The sequence below is a fragment of the Apodemus sylvaticus genome, chromosome 3, assembly GCF_947179515.1.
Source record: "Apodemus sylvaticus chromosome 3, mApoSyl1.1, whole genome shotgun sequence".
In the NCBI taxonomy this organism is placed as follows: Eukaryota; Metazoa; Chordata; class Mammalia; order Rodentia; family Muridae; genus Apodemus; species Apodemus sylvaticus.
In genome coordinates, this window is record NC_067474.1 from 148,769,554 (window position 1) to 148,793,036 (window position 23,483).

At 46.7% G+C, this 23,483-nt stretch overlaps 1 protein-coding gene across 1 annotated transcript in view; it reads right to left on the reverse strand.

The window, feature by feature from the left end:
- Clic4 (chloride intracellular channel 4) overlaps positions 1-22,533 on the reverse strand; it is a 57,636-nt gene extending 35,103 nt beyond the window's left edge. Inside the window, exon 1 of the mRNA XM_052177722.1 lies at positions 22,176-22,533. Coding sequence (XP_052033682.1) covers positions 22,176-22,247 — 72 coding nt within the window. The 5' untranslated portion in view covers positions 22,248-22,533. The remainder of the gene's footprint in view (positions 1-22,175) is intronic.
- Between the last annotated feature and the right edge of the window lie 950 nt (positions 22,534-23,483).

Genomic DNA, 23,483 nt, shown 5'->3' on the forward strand with positions numbered 1-23,483 from the left:
TGGTTCTCAGTTTTCTTCTCTGTGAAATGGAGAAGAACATGTACTCTATGTTATAGAGATCTATTTAACCAGTGAATAGATGAAAATCTCTAAACGTGGGGTATGATCAGTGAAGAATACACTGTGAAGCAGAGAGCATATGTATTCTATGCTCCAGATTGATAGACTCATCCGAGTAAGAGGAAAGGCATGATCGGAACACAGAACAATAGGTCGCCATGGAAGAACAGAATGATGGGACCGGATAGGGACACTGAGGCCAAAGCCCGGTTTCCATTTAAGGTAATAAGAATCTACCACACGGAAATCTGTCTGCAGGTATAGAGCATAGGACGGATGGGTAGGATGGTTAGGAGCCAGGAAGGAAAGGAATAGAACAAAGTGTGGTCAGACTGAACTGGAAAAGTACAACCCCATGTCTGTCACGATAATGAAGGTGAAGGTACGTAACAATGGGCTCAAGGGACTTTGGAGTGTTTGAGAAGAGTCACCTGAGGGGAGAAAAGCCTCAAGGTAGGCGAGAGCTCCAGCCTGCTGCAGGGTAGGTAGTGACCAGCCCCAGATGTCTATTTCCCTGAAGAGTCTATACCACAAAACCACCCCCAGCCTCAGCAGCACTTGGGAGAGAGGTGGGTGGGAACAGGAAGGTTTATTTTATTCTTTTCTTTTTCACAGTAAGAAAACACATCAAATGTTTCTAAATGCTGCACAAATGCTAAAATATAATAAAACTTGAATCTTAAAATACTGAATGCAAAGTAGCTAATCAACAGCTTCTGGAGGGAATTTGCCCCAGCTGAGAACGCCTAGTAGTCCCGTTCCATCCTGGAAGGTTGTGCGGAATAGAAGAGAGGGTTCAAGTTGTACCAGATCAAAGCTGACCTGGCAGGCGCCGTGAACTCTGTGGCTCTGCTCACTCACGGTCACTGTCCAAAGCCCGAGACAGAGGCAAAGTCTGGTATTTCTCCAGAAGAAATTATAGTGGCCTTTTCCCCTGGGAACCTCTCTTTTTCTTCCAAATTCTCCAATAAAGACCTTGTAAGGTAGCTGGGTGGTGGTGGCGCATGCCTGCAATCCCAGCACTTGGGAGGCAGAGGCAGGCGAATTTCTAGGTTGGAGGCCAGCCTGGTCTACAGTGTGAGTTCCAGGACAGCCAGGGCTACACAGAGAAACCCTGTCTCGAAAAAACCAAATCCAAAAAAAAGACCTTGTAAGGTGGGCACGGTGGCACACAGCTGTAAGCCAGCACTGGGGAGGGGAGGGGAGGGGAGGCAGGAGCGTCAGGAATTCAAGGTCATGCTCAGCTGTAGGGCTGAGCTCAAAGTCAGCTACGCTACAAAAGACCCATCTCGAAAAACGGTAAAAGGGACACAATTGTAATCTCTGTGCTCAGAGGCTGAAGCGGCACAGCTGCTGCCAGTGCCCAGGCTGGCATTATGGGTGTGACCACGTGCCCAGGAAAAAAAAAAAAAACCTGTTAGGAACAGCAGGGGACAGCACATCCCTCTAACTCCCAGCATCAGGAGGCTGAGGCAGAAGAACATCAAGTTGTCTCAAAATACTATATTAACGTTGGGAGGGGAGGGGAGGCTCAGCGGTTATGAGTACTTACTGCTCTTGCAAAGGCCCCGAGTTTACACCCATGTCAGGCAGCTACATAAGACCCTGACTCAAACCACAAAACAAAACAGAGTGTAAATTAGATTATATGAGGGTAAACTCGGAAAACAGAATTACGTGAATATGCAGCTTAGTTATACAACGTATCGCACAACAGTGTTTAATAGTCAATCTTGGGACTTCTATCTGCTAAGTTAAACAGTAGACTAATAGTGAAGGCAAGGGGGCTGGGAAAGCAGTTTGCCCAGCACCAAGGCCCCGAGTTCGATCCTCAGCACCCATAAACCAGCTGTAGTAGCACCAACATGCTGCAGGGAATGGAGACAAGAGGACCAGAAGGTCAAGGCTAGCCCTAGGCACAGAGTAAACGCAAGGCCAGACTGTGCTCTCAAATCCCCAGCTCACAGAGTAATATAGCCGCTGGCTGGGCTGGGCAGCTGGGCAGAGCTGGTTGGGCTGGGCAGCTGGGCAGCGGTGGCCCACACCTTTAAACCTGGTGCCCCAGGCAGAAAACCCAGAGTTCAAAGCCTGGTGTACAGAGTTGGTTCCAGGATAACCAAGGATACACAGAGAAACCCTGTCTCAAAAAGAGGGGAAAAGACCCCAGCATTGCCACTGGTAAGGGGCTCCACTCCCCCACCCCCAGGCTTTGGGAAGCAACCCTGAGGAAACCCTCTGCCTACAGGACAGCTGTGTATTAGACGGAGGGACAGGAGGGAAGAGCGTGGGAGGGAACAGAAGGGAGCAATGGCTGAGAGAACGTGATCATACATTTCTAATATTGAAATTCAACATGAGTCAGGGTTTCGACTGCAGAGACCAGAGGAGGGCGTCAGAACTGGAGTTACGGACGGTTATGAGTCACCTCCTTAGTGCTGGGAACTGAGCCCAGGTCCTCCGGAAGAGCAACTGGTGCTTTGAAACACTGAACCACTTCTCCAGCCCCTCAAAATATAATATGCACATGCGTAAAGATTCCATCATAAAACATTTATGTTAAAATAAATGTTAACAACTATGTCAATAAGATATATTGATAAATATGTTAATGAGATATGATATTAGTAAATTTTATAATTAAAACATTTTTAAATGCTTTAGGTGTAGAGAGCTTTTGGGGGTGGGAATTTGACAAAGGGCCAGGACAAAGCAGCAAGCTGAAGGCGGGAATCCGACTTTGGGCTAGGACTCAGGAAACAGGCTAAGATTATGAACATTTACATTTGAGTTAATGCAAAGCTCAGAGCGGACCAAATTATGTTTCCTTAAAATTAAAAACCAAATTATTTTACTCTAGCTATTAAATTTTGATATTAATTATTCCTATTTGTCACCCTAGCACACCTAAAAAAAATTTTAAATCTGAGTAAGATAGGATGATTCTTACTAAAATTTTTAGTTACCATTTTAAAGACAAGTCCCCAAAATATGATAAAGTAAACCCAAACAATACCTCCATGTCTTTCTTAGTTTACACATGACCAGCAAAAGCCTTTCTCCTTCAGACAGAAAACACTTCACTTCATCTGAACAGATAAAGTCAGCCCTGATGTTGTTCATTTTCCCAGACTGACCCCATCACCACAGAGCAGTCTGACGACCCATCTACATTTGTCTTCCAACCAACTACATCTAACTGTGGGAAGTTAACTGTCTAGTCAGACCCTGAAATCTCAGATGCCAACTTTCTCCACGCCACTCCATTTTTGAGAAAGGGTCTCCTATATGGCTGGCCTTGACTTCACTGTATAGACGAGGATACAATGAACTACTGAGCCTCCTGTCTCCACCTTCCAATTACTGGAACCTCGCGCGCGCGCACACACACAAACACACACACACACACCTGCCCAGGCAGTGTTGGGTCTACCATAAAGCCTTGCATGTAAAATAAACCTAGACTGGACCAGACAGCACCCACTTTACAGCCAGCAGCAGAAACCTGTCACTGAACACGCAGGAGTCAGCCTGGCCTGCCAGGTATATGACTCTAACACTCCTCACTAACCTGTTATTAAGTTCAAGCCAATGGCTATAGAATAAGCTCCTGGTCAAACCCAAATTGCATGATGTAAGCTTAGAGACCAAACAGACTTTTATCTGTGGTGTTGGCTATGATGTAATATGGAATACCACACCAGCAACAGACAGAAGATTCTTTGCATGATTTTATACCTGTATTATACATAAAAGTTTGCCCCAGAATCCTAACAAGTATTTCCTGAGTTACTGAATCAGGTCTCACATATCTCCACTTGCGCTACCTTGGTAGGGGGAAGCTATAAAAGATGAAACAGATTCCCTCCTTTCTCATTCTTATGACAAAATACTGACCAAAGCAGCCTAAGGAAAGGCTACAGTCTGCCACAGGAGGGCAAGCACTGAGGCAGGAGGGCCCTGGCTACTCTGCAGCCACCACTGGGACGCAGGCAAATGAATGGCGGCATACCCAGCAATCCTTTTCCCCTTTGGGGAAGGAACCTCCTATATTAGGGGCAGATTTTCAGTCTTCAGTTACACCTCTCTAGAAATGCCGTGGACACCCCCAAGTGGGTCTCCTGGATGATTACAAATCCAACCACAATGACAGTGAAGACAGACTATCTATCACACAACTTCTTGGCCCCTCGATTTAAGATCCAGTGAAGATTAACCAACACACCGTGGTCCTGAACTCTTGGAATTCACAGGAACAAGGAGGCAGCATGGGATGGGATCTGGATGAATGGCAAAGGGTACAAGCTGGAACAGAGAGCAGAGGGCCTTGTTCTGCCAAGGTGCAAGGAGGTCAGAGAAGGGCGCAGAGGCTATCACAACCGATCCCCGGAGGCTATGCAGCTTCATACACTGACTCCCTAAGACCCTTGAAATCCGTTGAGTGCCAGTTCTGCTCCAAGCTATTTCTCCTAAGACGCCAAGAGCAGCCAGGCACTGTGGCACATGCTTGTGACTCCTTGGGTAGCCAAGGGAGGAAATCTCTGCAAACTTCAAGTCAGCCTGGTGATCTACACGGTGAGCTTCAAGTCAGCCAGAACTACAGAGTGAGACTTGCTAAATAAATACCGTTTCACCTTTGAAAGTTAAGCCTTAGATGGCCAGAGTGGCTTCTCATAAATCCTAGCATTTGGCAGACTGAGGCTGCCGTTAAGTTTGAGGCCAGCCTGGACTCTACAGTGAGTTCCAGCCAGCCTGGGCTAGGATAAGAGCTTGTCTCAAAAAAGCTTTTTAGAACGATAGGCCAGAAGCAGAAACAAGGCTTCCCTCAGAGGCATGCACATTCTCATGTGGTTGGGTGTCTTGGCACGCTTGCAAAGGGCTCTAAGAAGGACCACAAGTGCTGAACACAGTTACTGTGAGCAAAAACTGCTTTGGGGAGCTTCAAGGGCTCTTATCTGGGAACAATATGTGCTCTGGCCACAACATGGGGCTTCTCCCATCTTCCTGTTCCCGTGCCTCCTCTATAGGCAGCCAATGAGAACACATCTTATTACCACTTAACCACACTGGGATCTAACCAGTGAAAATACTGACCAAGAATTACATAGAACACGCTGCTCAGAAGAGGCCAGTCCAGATGGACACCTTTGACAATGGCTTGACCTTTACAAAGACAGCTTGAAAGGGGGTAGCAACACAGTGACAAAGTCAAAATATTTCACTTGTTTATTTTAAAGTTTACTTTAAGAGTCCCTGTAATGTCCTGATGTATTGTAAGAGGCGGAGATATACACAGACCACAGGACTAATCCACGGAGCAGCCTTTCCAGTGAACCAAAAAGCCAGGAGGAAGGCAGACTGAAAAGTTCCGGCTGATCTCATTAGCCCTGCTTAGGAAGCTGTGTGAGTGTGACTTCAGCCCTGGATCACACTGCTATATTTAGTTTATACCTAATATGGATGAAGTCCTGACTGAGGCTGTTTCCTCTCTCCACAAAAAGAAACTTCCTTGCTTTTCTTCTATCAACAATGCAAAGGGTGGGCTCCTCTGAAGGGGGAGGTTTACAAAAGAAAGGAAAGAGAGAAGGCTGGAGAAAAACATTGACAAATTAGGATGTGGCTTATTAAACTCTGCCCACTTTGACATTGCTAACTTGAAAACAATTCTGCAATCAAAATACACGATGTCACAAGTGAGCCTCCTCCTCACACTGCCAAAGGGGCTCTTTAAAGTATTTTACAAGAGACTAATTAGCCGGGCCTCCAAAACACAAAGAGGGGAAGCAATGGAACCCTGTAACTCCCTTGTACAACCTATCAAGCAGTGTATTGTGCATGTGTGTCAGCCCCTAGCAGAGCACCATGTGCCGTGTATGAGGCCTGGGGTTCAGGAGTTAACCCCTCAGTAGAGAGAAAGAGGTGGGGAGAAGAAAAGGAAAGAATCAAGACATTAATTCCCAAAGACCTTGGTGTAGATCCCGCCCTGCTACTTACTCACATATGACACAGAACTGACATGTCTAATTCAGAGTTTATGTGAGGATTGACTTAGCTAACACTTATAAAATGGCTGGCGTACTGTGCCTGGCCCATAATCAGCACCCGGAACTGTCTATTATCCTGGCTTTAATATCTTGGCTTTTATCGGTTTACTGTGTCCTGCATGGGAGTAAATTAAGTACTTTCAAAAAGTTTATAACGTTATAATAAGAAGACAGATAGAGTCACTTTATGATCCTTGAGTCACCTGCTAATCACAGCCACACTCAAGTATTAAAGCTTTATTACCAACCCACTGGGAGACAAGAAGGAAGCGAGACACTTAGAATCTAGAAAGAAATACACAGGGAGACTAGCCAGTCTGATAGCACGCGCCTTTAATCCCAGGCCTCGGGAGGCAGAAGCAAGATGCCCAAGGTCTAGGCCAATAAAGTCTACAGAATGAATTCCAGACCAGTTAGAGAAGACAAAAAAAAATCTAAGCATGCGGTTTGCAAACAAGGCATGTAACACAAGCATGCAACCCAGCACTCAGAAAGCAGAGGCAGGAGGAGTCCAATTTCAGTGATAGCATGGGTTTCCAATCTCTCAGAAAGAAAAGGGGGGAAAATTATGTAAATTTACACTACTTCTATTTCTTCTGTTAAAAATTAAATGAACTCAAAGTCTCTTGGGATGGAGACTTTAAAATATTTAAACATATCTAAATTTTCCCTTAAGAAAGCACTATTCAATACCAGTTAATATATAACCAATCAACTTAATGGCATATCATAAAAATAAAAAGAACAAAATCTGGCAGCACAGGAAGACAAAAATCATTCAAAGTATCTCTACAGAACCACTCCACTTAACCCCACAGACCGACTCTTGACCACTTCTGAGATTTCACTTTAAAAGAGGAAGAAGAGAAAGGCACTGTCCCTAATGCTTTAGTTTTAGTCCTGAGCGCTGGCCAGAGGAACTAAGATGGTGCTCGCCCTTAGCTCAGAAAGGAGTCCCCTCTCTGCGGGACTTTTGTCATAGTAGCCCTCACTTCTGATTTAGAATGGAAAGTTCTCCACCTACTTGCAAAGCCTATTTGCAATAACCTTAGTAATATCCTAGAGGTTGAAACCACACATATTACACACATACCTGACACAGACCAATAGTCTAACTCTGCCTCCCAAAGGCAGCGTAAGAGCGCGTGATCAGGGGCCACTGTGTTTGCTCTAAGTGCTCTCCTCAGTAATACTTTTAATTTTACCAGGCCCAAGAGTCAGGTGCTATTACCTCAATGGAGACACCAAGTGAAGGGAGGGGGGGGGGGCGCCACGATTTAAACACAGCTGCAGAGCTCCAGCAACCAATTTTTAAAACTAAAATGTGGGTAGGTGGGTACATGTGCCACGGCATGCATGTAGGGGTCGGGGACAACCTTGAGTGTCAGTCCACACCGTCCACTATATTTAGACAGGGTCTCTTATTTACCAGTATCCATGTCAGACTAGCTGGCCTGCAGGCTTCTGTGTACCAGTGGCACTGAGATTATCATAAGCGCACACTGCTATGTCTGGCTCCACAAGGGTTCTGGGGTCCAAACTCAGGTCCTCACCCTCGCATGGCAAGCACTTGTCCCACTGAGACATCGCCCCAGCTCTCCAGTGTTCACTTGTATCTAGTACACTCTGACCAACAGCAAAACGCTAAACTTAATGGTGTTCTTAATCCCAATTACCTGCACCTTCGAACCGGAGGCATAGTCTAGTGCCAAACTAGAAAGCACAGGTGATACTGTAAGCTACAACAATCACCCTCAGGCTCTAACTTGGGGATCTCAGATCTCAAATAAACCTTAGCATTTAGAGGCTGAGGCAGGAAGACTGCAACTTCAAAGGCTAGCAAGACTACACTGGGAAAGGGTCTCACAAATAAGGGAAGGACGGAGGGAGGGAGGGAGGGAGGGAGGGAGGGAGGGAGGGAAAGGCTTTCTTTCATTTGAGTATGTCTTAAGAACCTCTTTGAGATACACTAGAGCAAAACAACTATGAGCTACGGCACTACTTTCCCTGACTGCTCATTTCACTTGTTCTCTATGGATTTGCCTGTTTAGTTTATAGTACTGGAGATCGAACCCAGAGCCTCACGGTTGCTAGGCAAACACTCTACAGATTGGCTTCCCCACTTCAACCTATTTATCTGGCTTCTCATAGGAGCATTCTTATGAATGTAACAAGCGCTTGCATTTTCCCAGTCAAGTGGCTTTTTTATTGTTTCTTTCTTTTCCCACTAGCTGCCTCGGGAATAAAGTGAGTGGAAAGGGGGTGGGGGTGGAGGAACCCAGGACAGTTCTGCAGCAGCATTTTATCAACAATAATCCAAGCAGTTAATCCACGATGCAGTTACGCACAGCACTGCGCAAACACCCGTACCAGCTCACTTAAGTATGAACACTTCTCTGCGTTCCTTCTGCCCTGCATTTGGGAATGCAACACAAAAATAAGCCCGCTAGACCGAGCATCTACGCTAAACACACTCAGGACAAGCCTCTGCAAGTGGAAAAGCCTCCCAGCCCAGGAACTACAATGGTTCCCCAGGAAAGAGCTTCCAGGGAGAATGCCCCCCCTACACTCTCCTCCTCCTGCCCGGGCTCCACAGTGCATCTGCCTTCTTCCCCTGCCTGGAGCAGCTGCTGTATCCAACCAGCACCAAGGAAGGGCTAGTTTAATGAAAATTGCTTAAACTGGCACAAATTCGAACCTCTCTTTATTCATGAAAAAATGCCATGGAAAAAGGACACAAAATATACTGTGCTTTATTGCTGAGCCAAGTTTGTTTAAGACATCATTTTAAATGAGACAAAGTGGCAGGATCTGGCAATGACAGATTGCCCGGCACCACAACCTTCTTAGAACACTATATTTAAAGCGATAGCTGCCAGAAAAACAAAAAATTAAAAAATGGTACAAATTCTATAAAATGGCAGAAGGCGTAAGCAGCATAAGGAGAAAAAAAATCAAGTTAAATCCTGAAAGCTCAGTCTTCATTTTATTTTGGGAAAGATGACTCTTGGTTCCAGCATTAGAGAAAAGATTCCTACAGTTTGCCATGTGAGCCTAACCGGATTGCAGAAGACCCTACATCGAATGAAAAAAAAAAATTTTGAAGACATATTTATCATTACATGTAAGTACACTGTAGCTGTCCTCAGACACACCATAAGAGGGCATCAGATCCCATTACAGATGGTTGTGAGCCACCATGTAGTTGCTGGGAATTGAACTCAGGACCTCTGGAAGAGCAGTCAGTGCTCTTAACCACTGAGCTATCTCTCCTGCCCAAAATTTTTTAAATCATACACACAAAGCTTCACCCAGAACCAGCAGTGGTGGCCCCTGACTGTGATCCCAGAAGGTAGGAACAGTTTGCCAAGCATTTGAGGCATCCAGGACTACATGAGTTCAAGGTTAGCTTTGGCTGCACACCCTGTCTCAAAGATCACTCCCTAGTTGGAGAAGGGGTTGTGGGACACACAGATCTTATCAGGAGCCTGAAAAGAGGAAATTAAAAATTCTTTAAAATAAAAGGTTTTGGGGCTTATTTGTTTTGGCCTCATTTTATTTCATTTTAGTTGGTTGGTTGGTTGGTTTTATTCCAGGGATTTGGCGGGAGACAGGCCTCAGTATGCAGTTCTGGCTGGCCTGAAGCTCACAGAGATCCACCTGCCACACTCAAGCAATCTATTTATTTTTATTTTATGTGTTTGTTTTGCCTGTATATGTGTACTCATGTATTCATGCCCAGTGCCCTGAGGCCAGTGGGGACATCATATTCTCTGGAATTAAGAATTACAGGCAGCTACAGGAACCAAACTAGGTCCTCTGCAAGAGCAGCAAGTACTCCTAACTGCCAAGCCATCTCTCCAGCTTCCAAAAGAAAATTCCTAATTTGAAGATAACTAAAAATCAGCACACTGGAAGCAGCACCATGCCATCCGAAAAGCTAGAGTTGAGCGGGAATCTGTATAAGCTGAGCTCTCTCTCAGCTGAGGACTGTCACACCAGAGTGAGTAGAAGGCTTCCGAGAAACACAGCTGACAGCTGATCAGGCAAGAGCTCACCAGTAAATCATCTGGGTTTTAACGACGCACCAGCAACATTAGCCAGCTTCTGCTTTATTCTGTCAACTAGTCATCAAAAACAACTGTCAATCACTCCTTTACCAAACGATTGCATATTTTACAGGGTATTTTAGCGAATTCTAATCAGCAGCAATAGAATTAGGGCCTGCCTACCTACCAATTGTACTTAAGTGCATTTACTCATTCAATAAGATTTACTGAACTGCTGGCAGGTAGGAAGCGAGCAATCTACGGAATACTGTAGTGGATACAAAGATGAACTACAGGGCGTTCTACCTACACTGAGCTTCCTGGATTATGACAGAGACGCTGGATCGAAAAAAACTGTTCTTCACTGATAGGAAACAGAAAAGTCATCCCGAAGACCTAATCAAGTCATGGAAACAGACTTAGGGAAGCATGAAAAGTTTAACAAGTGAGAATGTGACAGGAAAGGTGGCTTCGGGCAGGCAGCAGCGCCCATGTGGAATAGGAAACAAGCTAAGGTAAGGGCCCAGGAGGCAGGAGACACATGTGTGCATTCACTGCGTCTCCACTACGACGGTTGTAGGCTTGAATGACTTTCAAGGTACTGGAGTCTTTCCCGTACCCCCAGTCTCAGCTTGCAGATGACCAGCTATTGGTGGGTTTTTGTTGATTTTTGTTTTGTTTTGTTTTCTTTTCTTTTGTTTCCTTTCCTGTGGCTTTGGAGTTAGTTCTTCACTTAGCAGAGCGTCCCAAGACGGTTTCTGCACTGGGCGAGCCAGCAAGGAAGAGGAGAAGCACATCTTACTTGGATCTCCAAAACACACTGCTTAAAGCAATGTTCATCTCCCACTGTGGCTGCAAGGTACTTTACCTTCCAGGGAGACTGGGTTTAACCGTGCCCCATACTTCTGTGTTTTCATAGATCTTTGTTGCCATTCCAACAAAGACGTCTGCAGTTCCTGTACCCCCCAGTCTCAGCTTGCAGATTTACCAGCTGTTGGTGGGTTTTGTTGGGTTTTTTTTTTTGTTTTCTTTTGTTTCCTTTCCTTTGTTTCACAAGGATCCAGGCCTAGTGCAGGAGCTGTATACATTCCTTGTCATTACAGCAGGCAGACTTAGCTGAGGAGACAACTATCTATCTACCTGTGATTAAGAGCTTCACAGAGAAAGACAGCAGGGAAAGGGACACTCGGAATGACCAGGTGTATGCCTGCTTCCTCCTCCCTTCCTCCCTTCTTTCTTTTCCTCCCCTCCTCCTCTCTGCCCAGCCCTAGCACTGGCTTCGATTTTGCTATGTAGCTGAGAGCCTCAACCTTCTGATCCTAGACGATCAGAGGATCGTGTGAGCCACCAGGCCTCCTCCTTTCTTTCTTCTTAGCAATGCTGGAGACCCCAGAGCTCCCTGCACGCTGGGCCTGAGACTCTACCATCACCCGAGCTAGCCCTAGCCTCCACAGAGGTCTTTGTAAGAATTTTATCCTTAGTGAAAATGGCATTTCTCAAAAGGAGAAGCCCTGTGTCCAGTTTAGAATTCTATTTAAGATGAGTAGCCTGGTCCTCCACAGAAAACGGGCAGGGTGAAGAAGGAATGGGGAAGTAAGTGCTGGAGGCCACTGCACTGAGAAGGATGACGGCAGCTCCCAGTAGAGAAGACACGACAGAAGAAATGAACTCGGTAGGTTTGGGGAGGAGGCAGTAGGAAGATGTCAAAGGACAAAGTGTGTCTGAGAAACGACAGTGGCCTTCTAATTAGTCACTGGCTTCAGAGGAGCATTTTATGGAGCCGGACAAGGAGCAGTGTTGAGACTCAATTCTATTTAATATGACAGAGGTGCAGGATCTCGTCAGAAAGAAGTCTGGATAAGGTAGAGAAATTTGGGATTTGAAGACACACATCTCTTTGATACTTGTGTGGCATTTAAAAGATGTAAGTTCTTCATTGTGAAGAGACAGGAAAATGCCTGAAAGCCAGAAGGTAGGATTGGATCCTCTGGAACTGGAGTTACAGATGGGTGTGAGCCGCCGAGTCTGGGCTGGGAACCGGCCCTGGTCCTCTGCAAGAGCGGGAGGCCTCATCAAGAGGCCTGAGACGGTCTGGAGAGACACAGCAGCAGGGCAAGAGCACTTCCTGCTCTTCCAGATGACCCATGTTGGAGTTCCAAGATCAGGAACTCGAGGCAAGCCTGGGCTATTTAGGGAGTTTGATGCTAGCCTGGGCTAACTGAAACCCCTTCTCAAAAAGAAGAAAAAGAAAAGACAGATATTAGGGCCAGTGAGATGTTCAGCAGATATAAGTCACTTGCCACTTCAAGCCTGGTGACCTGGGTTCAACCCCAGGGTCTACTGTGTGAAGAAGAAACCAACGCTTTACAAGATGATCTCTGACACCACATACATGCATACATATATCAAAGTATAAAATTATAAGAAAACCATAAAAGTCAACCATGGAGTCTTATACCTGTAATACTAGCACTTAACAAAGCTGAGGCTAGCCGGGCAGTGGTGGCTCACGCCTGTAATCCCAGCACTCGGGAGGCAGAGGCAGGCGGATTTCTGAGGATTTCTGAGTTCGAGGCCAGCCTGATCTACAGAGTGAATTCCAGGACAGCCAGGGCTATACAGAGAAATCCTGTCTCGAAAAAACAAAAACAAAAAAATAAAACAAGACTGAGGCTATAAGATTGCCTCAGATACAAGGCCAGCCAGGGCTATACAAAAAGAGCAAAAAGGAGGAAGGGGTGGGTATTGTAGTCCTGACCATCCTCAAACTCCGTCTGTAGACCAGGCTGGCCTTGAACTCACCTGCCTCTGCCTCCTAGGTGCTAGCCGTATGTCACCACCCAGTGGGAATTGTTATAATTAGTTCAACAACCAGCAAATTTCAGACAAGTATCAGGTTTACTTTAGATTAAACCTAACTTACAGAATATAATCTCCAATGAGTTTCTTTAAACAGCTGCTAACAAAGCCTCTCGGTAATAACCTTCAGCCCTAAAGCATTCGGTTCATCTTTACATCAATTATCTCATTTAGGCGGCACACAGAAAATCATTTCTAAGCTCTTATTTCAGTGGGTTTTGCTTTTTGTTTGTTAGGGGTTGTCTGCGTTTTTTAAGACAAGATCTCAAATAGCCTAGGCTGGCCTAGATCGTATACCTAAGCCAGCCAGGACCTGGAACCTCTGATCTGCCTTCCACCACCCCTGTTTAGGAATATATTTTATTCTGTTTAGTTTTGAGTATGGAATCTATGGTCTAGAACTAGAGATCTTTGTGTTTCAGCTTGCTGAGTGCTAGGATTATAGATTTATATCAACATAGCCAGCTCGTGTGTGTTTTGTGTGTGTGTGTGTGTGTGTGTGTGTTTGCGATTCTCATACTGTATAATAACCCTCCTGCTACAGCTTCCGGAGTGCAGGATCACAGGTATTCACAGGCATGAACTACTACTCCCGGCTTCCACCGGACTAACGGAACATAGGTCATAGGTCACTGTGTATTACAGTCAAATGACGGTGCTAAGCAGCTGACTACTGCATCCACCGTGGCTCATCCACCATTGTCCAACTACACTTAAGGAAAAAAGAAAAGGCCTGTGCTTAATCCTCTCTCACTGCTATTTGCTTCTGTCTATCCCTGTGCACACCCAACAGACCCTAGGCAAAGACTGTATCTCACCACCTCCCTAATCCACACATACAGTGGGGAAGTTAACTCTGAAAAGCGCTTCAATTTTTAGAACAGATTTCTCCTAAAGAGCACCGAGGGAACTCCTACCTGAAAACCGCTTAATCAATACCTATTTGAACAATGCCAGATGTTATCAGTGACCTTTGATAGCTCAGCTGGTAAAGCAGGGGACTGTAGGTGCTGGTGGGCTTTCTGAGGGCAAGGATGGAGGTGTATTCCTTTCATCCCAGGGTAGGCAGAAGCAACTAGATCTCTGTGAGCTGGAGGCCAGCTTGGTCTACAGAAAATGTTCCAGGACAGCCAAGGCTATACATAGAAACCCTATCTCAAAAACCAAGGGCTGGAGTGATGGCTCAGTGGTTAAGAGCACTGACTGCTCTTCCAGAGGTCTAGAGTTCAATTCCCAGCACCCACATGTGGGAAAAACCATCTGAGTTGTTGAGAACAACCACATGAAGCACACAACCATCTACAATGTGATCTGATGCCCTCTTCTGGTGTGTTTGAAAACAGATACAGTGTACTCATATGCATAAAATAAATAAGTAAATCTTTAAAACAATAAAAACAATTTTTTTTGCTTTCATCTAGCAAGGGCCAAATAGAGCAACTGTTTATGAAAAGATAACTACAGGTGACATCTAAGTTTCTTTTATAATCCTAAGTAAGTTTTCCTTACACAACTCACGTTATATATCACAGGAAGACTAAAACATTACACACACACACACAAAATCTCAAGGACTCATTCATAAAAGTCTTTGAAAAGGACTAGGGCTTATTTGCAATTAAAGACCCTACTGACTGTCAAGTACCAGGATCACCCGTGGAGACCGTTACTAGACTTTAGGCTGCGGTATGCACTAAAACATGCTGTCCTTTGGGCAAGCATACAAGAGAGTGCACCCTTCATATGCTTGCGTGTTTGCAAAACTTTCAAACAGTCTTGCGCATTTGTTCCGCTCGAGTTCAACATTTAATTTCTAGGGTGTAACTTAACTACCTTTTCCTTTTTTCTCTTAGTGTATGTAGATCTCATAGCAGCCACTTCACTCCCCCAGTATTCCTAAAGGGCACGAACACCTAATTCATTCTCCTTCAGTTTTTAATGACTACGTACCTGCGTAATCTACCACCTGGTCTCCACCTTCAAAAATAAAAATAAAGCAACTGCTTTGGTTGTTCGACCAGAAAACCTCGGAGAGCACTGGTGAGTCCTCCCAGGTCCCGACCTGGGCTCCACCTAACTGCAGCTGTCATCTCTGCTGTTTATCCAGGTTTGCTTTGATTTATTCTTCTCCCACACATACAAGTAAAGAGGCGGACTGCCTGCTGGTAAGACTCAGTGTTTGTGTTTCACCAGGTGATTGACAGTTTTGTAATTCTACTGCAATGAGAATTAAACGTTCTTCTTAAATGTACACATGCACACGAACCATTTCACCACCACCACCACAAAAAAAAAAAAAAAAGGGAAGACTGTTGGGGCTTCTTGCTGAGAGCTGTATTTTATATTCCAAGAAAAAAGAAACAAAACCCCACGAGGTAAAAGCATGTGGTGCGCTCTGGGATTTATACCTGGTCCTAGTTCCAATATTGTTACTTGTTCAAACAGTACTCAAATTTAAATGTTCTTATTCTAAACATTGTCTTATTTATCTACATTAGGTGGTATCTTTCATGAGTTTATGATTTTATATTTTAAATGAGAAGAGGAAAAATTAAATAATGCTAATTGCTGTGCCTAGTGTCCTAGCTACTCTGGAGGCTCAAACAGGAAGGTCAAAAGTTCCAGACCTGGGGCTGCAGAGATGGCCCAGTGGTTAGGAGCACTGGCTGCTCTTCTAGAGGACCAGGGTTCAACTCCCAGCATGCACATGGCAGCTCACAGCCATGTGATGCCGGATTCAGGGGACCTGACAGCCTCTACTGGCCTCCTTGGCACAGGACACACATACATGTAGTACACTACAGGCAAAACACCCACACGCATAAAATAAATGAATATATTTCAAAAGGAACCAGGAGTCAGAACACATCTGCCTTTAATCTCAGCACTCAGAGGGAGGTGAATCTCTGGGTTAAAGGCCAATCTAGTCTACATTGAGAGTTCCAGGTCAGCTAAGGCTATATCAGGAGTCTTTGTTTCTAATTTAAATGTTTAAAGGGCTGTGGCATTACTTAGTGATAGCGTGCTTGCCTAGCACACATAAAGTCTTGAGTTCCATTCCTAGTACCATCAAAACTAAAAAACAAACCGGGCAGTGGTGGTGCACGCCTGTAATCCCAGCACTCTGGGAGGCAGAGGCAGGCAAATTTCTGAGTTCGAGGTCAGCCTGGTTTACAAGAGTGAGTTCCAGAGAAAACCTGTCTCAAAAAAAAAAAAAAAAAAACCCTAAAAAACAAAAGAACCAAAAAGCTACTTGCTACTCTTCACACTAGTACTTGGTACTGACCACTGAGGAGGTCCTAGGAGCCAAGTCTCATAAAAAAACAACAGAACTAAAAGCTCCTAAGAAACTCACAAACACATGCTCTGAACTAAATTTAGATTTCAGCTAAGCCATACTCCGATGGTCTGTAATCATAACCCAAATGTCATTTTCCATCAGAAACTTATTCCCACTCTGTGTCCCAGCCTCTAACCCAGCAAACCTGTCTTAGTTTTCTGCTCTACTTGATACAAATCTTAACTCACCCCGCCTTAATCACACTTCCCATCCTGCCTAACTCACTTCCCAGAGACCCATTCCCTACTCTGGAAAACACCGGAAAGGAGAAGCGGAGCCTCCGGTGCCGGGGAAGCAGGGGGGTGGAGGGAGTTTCGCTCACCACCCCCCTCCTGGCTTCTAGACACCCCTTAGGCATCCTTCCAAAACAACCTGAAGTCCCTTTCCTGTCACTAGTGCACAGGCGTCCCCTGTGCTCAGTCTGTCCGGTTCCTGTATCTTCCTCATTCTGAGTTCCTGTCACAATTTTATATTTAAGCAAATCACCACCTTGGTATCTGACAAAAGTAGCCTCTGTTTTAGGTCTCCAGAAACAGCCCTGGGATAAAAGGAACAAGGGCAGTTTCCATTAACCTCACATTTTACTCTATTTCCAAGTCCTAGAGTTCCCCTCTGGACACCCCAAATAAGCAGAGCAGTTAGACAAGGGAACGCTTCTTTTTACATTGAATTTCAAGTTCAATTGTTCAATCTCTGCATCACTTTTCTATAGAAAAATTTTTGAAAGCACTGAAGTCTGCCCTTGAAACTAAAAAACTCCCACTTCAGACTGCCAGCAGGATCTACTCACACCTCCCAAAACCTGCCAAGGAAGAGCAGGCCGGCCTCGAGAAGGGAGAAGTCCCCAGGGACAAAGCCTGTGAAATACAGACACCCACTAAAGCCAGGCCAGAGCTTCCAAGGCTCAGCCTCAGCTCGTCAGGACCGGACTATCTGGCCCCTCTCTTCAGAGGCCCAGCAGCTCCGGGGGGACTTCACAGTGATGTCTGAACTCACATCCCTTCTCAGCTCCCTCTAACCACCTGGTTGCCATGCTGACTTTCTCAGGGTCAAGTTCCAGCCTACTTTAATCTTCATGTCTAGCTCCTAACTTACCAGGAACCACATTTGACTCCATAAGCGAGTATCCCCTCTTGCCATTTGTTTTGCAGTACTGGGGATCAATCTTAGGGCCTAACAGGCTAAGACCTCTACTACCCAGTTACAGCCCAGTTCTCTCTGAGACAGGCTATCACCACACGGTCCAGACTGGCCTTGAATTCACTCTGCAGTTTAAAGTCCCTATCAAAACCCTCCCAATCCCGTAAGCTTGGGACTACTGCAGACAGTGATAACCCAATTCAAAATGGTAGTGCATAAAGTTTAAATTATGGCCCATAAAACTAAGTCCTGCAGAGAGATTACCTCCGACTTGGATAAGAAATCCATCACATCACACAGATGCAGCTTGTCAGAGTGGAGAGACAGTGGCGTGGATACAAACCGGGCTCATGCAAACAAAACTCCAAACTCCTGATTACTCTCCATCTGTGTGTAATCCCTGCACTCCAGAGACTGACAAGACTGCCGCAAATTTAAGGGTAGCCTGGGCTACAGAGTAAGGCCCTGTCTCAAATGACGATATAAATAAAAAGAGGGACCAGGTACACGGGTCAGTAATCACCTCTCTGCTCCTTTCATTTGTGGTTCCTGAGTTAATATTTATTTACCTTTACACAAACAGAATCTTGGAACTACAGATATCACCAAGAAGATACACTGGTAGAAAATGTGGCAGATACACGAGAAAAGATCAGAAGTACTAAACTATGAAGGAAAAAGAGTCGAGTAGAGTAGGGCTGGAGAGATGGCTCAGCGGGTAAGAGCACCAACTGCGCTTCCAGAGGTTCTGAGTTCAAATCCCAGCACCCACATGGTGGCTCACAACCACTGGATCTGATGGTCTCTTCTGGTGTGTCTGAAGACAGCTACAGTGTACTCACATATATAAAATTAAAAAAAAAAAATTCTTACTCCCCCCCAAAGAAGCTATTTATCACAAGGGATTGGCATCTGTGGCATCTGTGGGCTACAGAAAGTAGGACAAAGGATCAAGGTTCATGACTCAGAACATCGGGGCCTCCTAAGAAATCAGTTGTTGAAGAGAACATGCCTGTAAAGTCAGCACTCAGGGGCCTAAGGTAGAGGACAGCCTGGGCTATGTAGGGAGTGCAATTGTATCTAGCTTATATACAAAGGGAAAACCTGTCCATAAACAAGGAAAAAAAAAAAAAAAACAAAGACAAAAAGGGGGGAGGGATTGTTCCCAATTCAAAGGACAGACAGACAGATACACACTAACAGCGACAGCAGCAATGCTCCAGAGATGGCCAGGGCTTGAGTGCTCACTGCTGGCAGCTGCTATGCAGCAGGACCTGTGGAGGACCAGAGTTCAATTCCCAGCATCCATGTTGGGCAGCACACAACACGGCAACTCCCGACATCCTCTTCTGAACACAGCGGCACCTACACACGTGTGCATATACCCACACGCAGATGTGTACATACATACATACATGAAGATTAAAAGAGCTTTTAAACATATATTTTTTTCAGTGCCCTGGAAGGGAAAAGAAGCAATCTTCTCCCCAGCACTAACATCGAGACACAGACCAGGCAGGCAGCTCAGTCACAAACCTTGCAAGCCTGGCCCCTGAGTTCACACTCCAAAACCCGTGCGGTAGGAGAGAATCAGCCAGCTCTCCTAAGTTCCTCGATGACCCCCAAAGGTGTGCTGTCCCATACACAGACACACAATGAGCCCTTTTTTTTTTTTTAAACACAGGAAGTTTTCAGCCACACAGTGGAATGACTCACACCTATAAATGGACCACTTAGGTGGCTGAGGCAGGGCTGCCATGTTTTTGAGGCTGGTGCGAACTCCAGAGCGAATTCACACCAGACTGAGATCCGATGTCCAAAAAAAAAAAAAAAAAAAAAACCGAGGGGGGGTGGGGTGGCTGGGGGGGTAGGGGGAGGGCTGGGGGGTTCAGCTACAAACTCAGGATACTTGGTGAATAACTAGCACTGTTTGGCACGCCACCCCAGACAACCAGTTTCCGCCCCTCACTGCTTTCAAAAATAACTCTACTTATAAGAGTGTTTACCTCATGTGCATTTCCCACATGCAGAGTTTGAAAAGAAATTAACAGCCTTTACCACCTTTTCCTTTTCTTTCTCCTTTCAACCAACCAACTGGATCTGTATCAGTGTAAAATTGGCCTATACTAAAGCACAGAAAAGTAAAGATCACTTCACAGACAAAAAAAAAAAAAGCTTGAGAGGAAACAAATTTGCCCAGGATAGCCCAGCCAATGGCTGATCTCCGCCCTCCAAGGCCTGTAAATTCAGTGGTTCTCACTACAAATATGGACCACTAGGAAGGGGTATGTAAGTGACTCAGCTTTAGGAAAACACGCCCCACCCATCTCCTTATGGAAATATTAAATCAACAGTGAGCAGGGAATTAGGCATCTGTCATGTCGTGTGTGTGTGTGTGTGTGTGTGTGTGTGTGTGTGTGTGTTGCTGAAACACACAGGGCCTTGCCCATGCTAGGCAAGTGTACTACCACTGAGCTCCATCTCCAATCCCTTCCCTAGTTTTTAAACATTTTTCTTGCCATATTTTATTGGCCAAGACCTCCCAAACTACACTGAGCAGCAGAAGCTATAAAGTGTAGTATCTGTGTGATTCCAAATTGTTGTTTGCTGTTGATTTTGAGACTGGGTTTCCTATGCAGCCCTGGCTAGCCTGTGACTCAGTGTAGACAAGGCTGGCCTCCAGCTCAGAGGTCTGCCCGACTCTGCCTTCCAAATGCTGGGGTTAAAGGCCATCTTCAGTTTATAATTCCGAGCTGTATAACGCTTGTAAGGTTTTACCATTAAGCACTGTTCTTCAGATTAGCATATATACTTTCAGAGGTGTAGTTTGGCTTTGTTTTGCTTTGTTTCGTTTATCAAAACATGATATTTCACACCTATAATCCCAGCGTGAGGCCGCCTGGACTACATTATGAGTTCCAAGACAGCATAAGGATACAGAGTAAGACCCTGTCTCAGAAAAAGAGGGCAGACAAGAGGTAACCATTATGTCTCGTCTCCATCTCTGGCCTAGCACGTTCCCTTCTCTATGCTGTTTTCTACGACCCTCTCCCCATTTCTTCAGGTTCCTTCCTACGTGCCTCAAAAGTATTGTCTGCCACCTCCAGTCACACACATTTTGTCATTTTGAGAGCCCTAAGCCTTTTTCTTCCTAACGCTGCAACTGTTTAATACAGTTCTTCATGTTGGGCTGACCCCCAACTGTAAAATTTTTGGTGTTACTTCATAACTGTAACTTTGATACTGCTATGAATTGTAATGAAATTATCGGTGTTTTCCAAGGTCTTAGGTGACCGCTGTAAAAAGGTCGTTAGACCTTTCAACGGGGTCTCGACCCCCAGTTGAGAACCTATGCTCTTTAAAAAAAAAAAAAGTTTTAAAACCAGCAACTAAAAGAAAACACTGAGGCAAACACTGTTATCACCCTGCAGATTCCTGCCTTCCACCTCTGGAACACATCCTTCGATAATTTCCTAATTTCCGCCCTTTCAAATCAAAACTAAGAAAGAACAGACTTAGTACTGGATGCCTGTTGAATTTCTAGTGTTGCCAGTTCATAATAGCCAGTTCACTGGCTATTTAGTGGCTAACAGAACGTCAGGACGACGGAGGCTCAGTAAAGCAGGGGACCCAGATGTTTGTTAACTTCTCTCCTCCACTACGCCCCAAAAGGGAGAGGCAGGGAGAGCATTCAGAGAGAGTTCCTAGGCGAAGAAGGCAGCTCCAGGATTTACAAACTGAGGGCAAGAGAAAAAACCCGAGGGAGTGGAGAATTCGGGTTTTCTTTCAAACCAAACGCGCTTGCCGAGGTGGCAACACCAAGAGAGCGGCCAAAAGGTTGCATCATGTGAAAACAGGCGCGCCGGAGAAACAAGAAAGCCAGATGGTGGTAAACCACCGGACAGGAAAGCCCAAGTCGGGAATCTCCGTCTTTTCCGGAAGCCTTGGGGCGTCCACCCTTCTCTTCGCTTTTTCTTTTCTTTTCCTTTTTTTTTTTCTTCTTCTTCTTAGCAGTTAGTTGCCTGTTTTTGGGCGTGTGTCAGGAGGCTCACATTTGTAACCCAGGCTGGCCTCGAACTGAAGGCACTCCTTAAGCCTCTACAGCTGGGTCATAGCCTAGTCACCACGCCCGCATTAAAAAAGTCTCCCCTCCCCCATGGGGGAAGAGGGCTGGGTTGAGGGTCCCTTCTTATCCTAGGCTTGCCCAGGGTTTACTAAGTAGCCAAGGCTGGCTTTGAACGCCCGATCTTCCCCAGACCACTTTTCCCAATTGCTGGGGTTTCAGGCTCCCGAGTCCCTCCGCTCCTTTATTTTATTTAACATTGTATCGAAATTAAAGTTTCAGTTTCACACTGGCCAGGCGCTAGCGTTCTACTAAGTTGAGTGAGCTATCAGCCTGGCGGCCCGAGGCTGTGGCTCACGGCGGGGTGGGGTGGGACAGGGCGAGCAGGGTGACAGTACCCACGCGGCGCGGTTGAGGCGCGTCCCGCCCTGCGGAGTCGCCTTTCTGTCGCCGCGCCCGTAGGGTCCGCCAAGGTCCCGCTGCGAGGCGGGAAGGCGCGGAGCCCAGACAATGGGAATGGGCGCAGGAGGAACGGCGCCGCCTCGGGCCGCGGAGATGCCGCGTGGGGGCGCTTCGGGGTGCGGGGACACCAGCCCGCGTCGCTCGGGACGGTGAGCGCTCACCTTGACGAAGAGCTCGATGAGGGGCTCTTTGTCCTCCTCCTTCAACCCGTTCAGGGGCATCGAAAGCGCCATGGCCGGTTGGGCTGAGCTCCGCGGACGGCGGATGCGGCTGTGGCTCCGGGGTTGCGGTGGCTGCGGGTTCCCGCTGCTCGCTCGCTCGCTGGACAGTCGCGGCGTCTAGCTGCCCGTGGCCCCAGATCCTCAGCACCGCCTCACGCCTCGCGCGCGACTCCGAGGGGGTTGTGGTCCCAGGCGCTTCAAACCGCTGGGCGGAGCCCGGTAGGCGTGGCGTGGGCGGAGCACCGGCCCGGCGCCTTAGGATCCTGCGGGAAAAGGATGGACGGGCCGGAGCTGGAGGGCGTGGCCTCAGGCGAGGAAGGCGGGGAAGCAATTAAGCTTCCGCGGACCGACCGCAGGGAGCCGGGAGGAGGCTGCGGGGCGCGGCCTAGGCTGGGCAGCGCGGATTGGCGGGTCGGTTCCCCCAGAGCCACGCCCCTCAGGGGGCGGGAGGGAGAGGTCCCCGGAGCCGGAGCCTGACACCGCCTCCCTCCGCGGCGCAGCTGCTGCTGGTTGGGTGCCAGGTGACCTCATGCGGCGGCTCGCCTCGCGCCCTCTCCCCCGCTGCAGCCGCAGGGACTCATCGTCCCCTCCCGTTCCAGGGGCGGAGGCCTCCTCGGCTCCGTCTGTTAGGCGTGGCCGCCTTTTCCTGGAAAACTTTTGCGAAAGTTTTTCATGTCCTTAAGAAGAACTTTTTCTCTTCTCACCGCGGATCTCCTTTCGCGATCCTTCTCTATTTGAAGACAAGATACTCAAAAGTTCTTATAAAGTCGTCCTGTGTCCCAGGCTCTGAATAAGGCCAAAACGGTGGGACAGCATCCCGCTCCAGTACACCCCCAGTACTTGAGGCAGCGCCAGACACTTAAAACGTTATCGGTGCTGTTTTGCCCCACCTGGACCGATCCTGCCTTCCGTTCTTCTGGGGAACTTTAATGAGTATTGGAGTCACCTGAGTGCGGCCCGCAGCGCGCTGGGGCCAGAGTACACCCTGAGGGCAGGGGCCTGAGACACGTGGTCTACCGCGGAACCCCCGGAGTGAAAGTCACCGCTGGAAAACTTGCCTTCTAGCGTTCCTTAATCTGCTCATTCTGTGGTACCTCCCAGGTTACCGTGATGAGCGAGTTGATTAGAAAGGCCAAATTGGTGGTTGGGGGTTGGGTCGCCGTTATCTTGCATCCCCTGTTAGTCTAGTGTGGGTCAGAGTGCATCAACAAATTGGAATGATGTGTAAAATTGCGATGCAACCTGCAA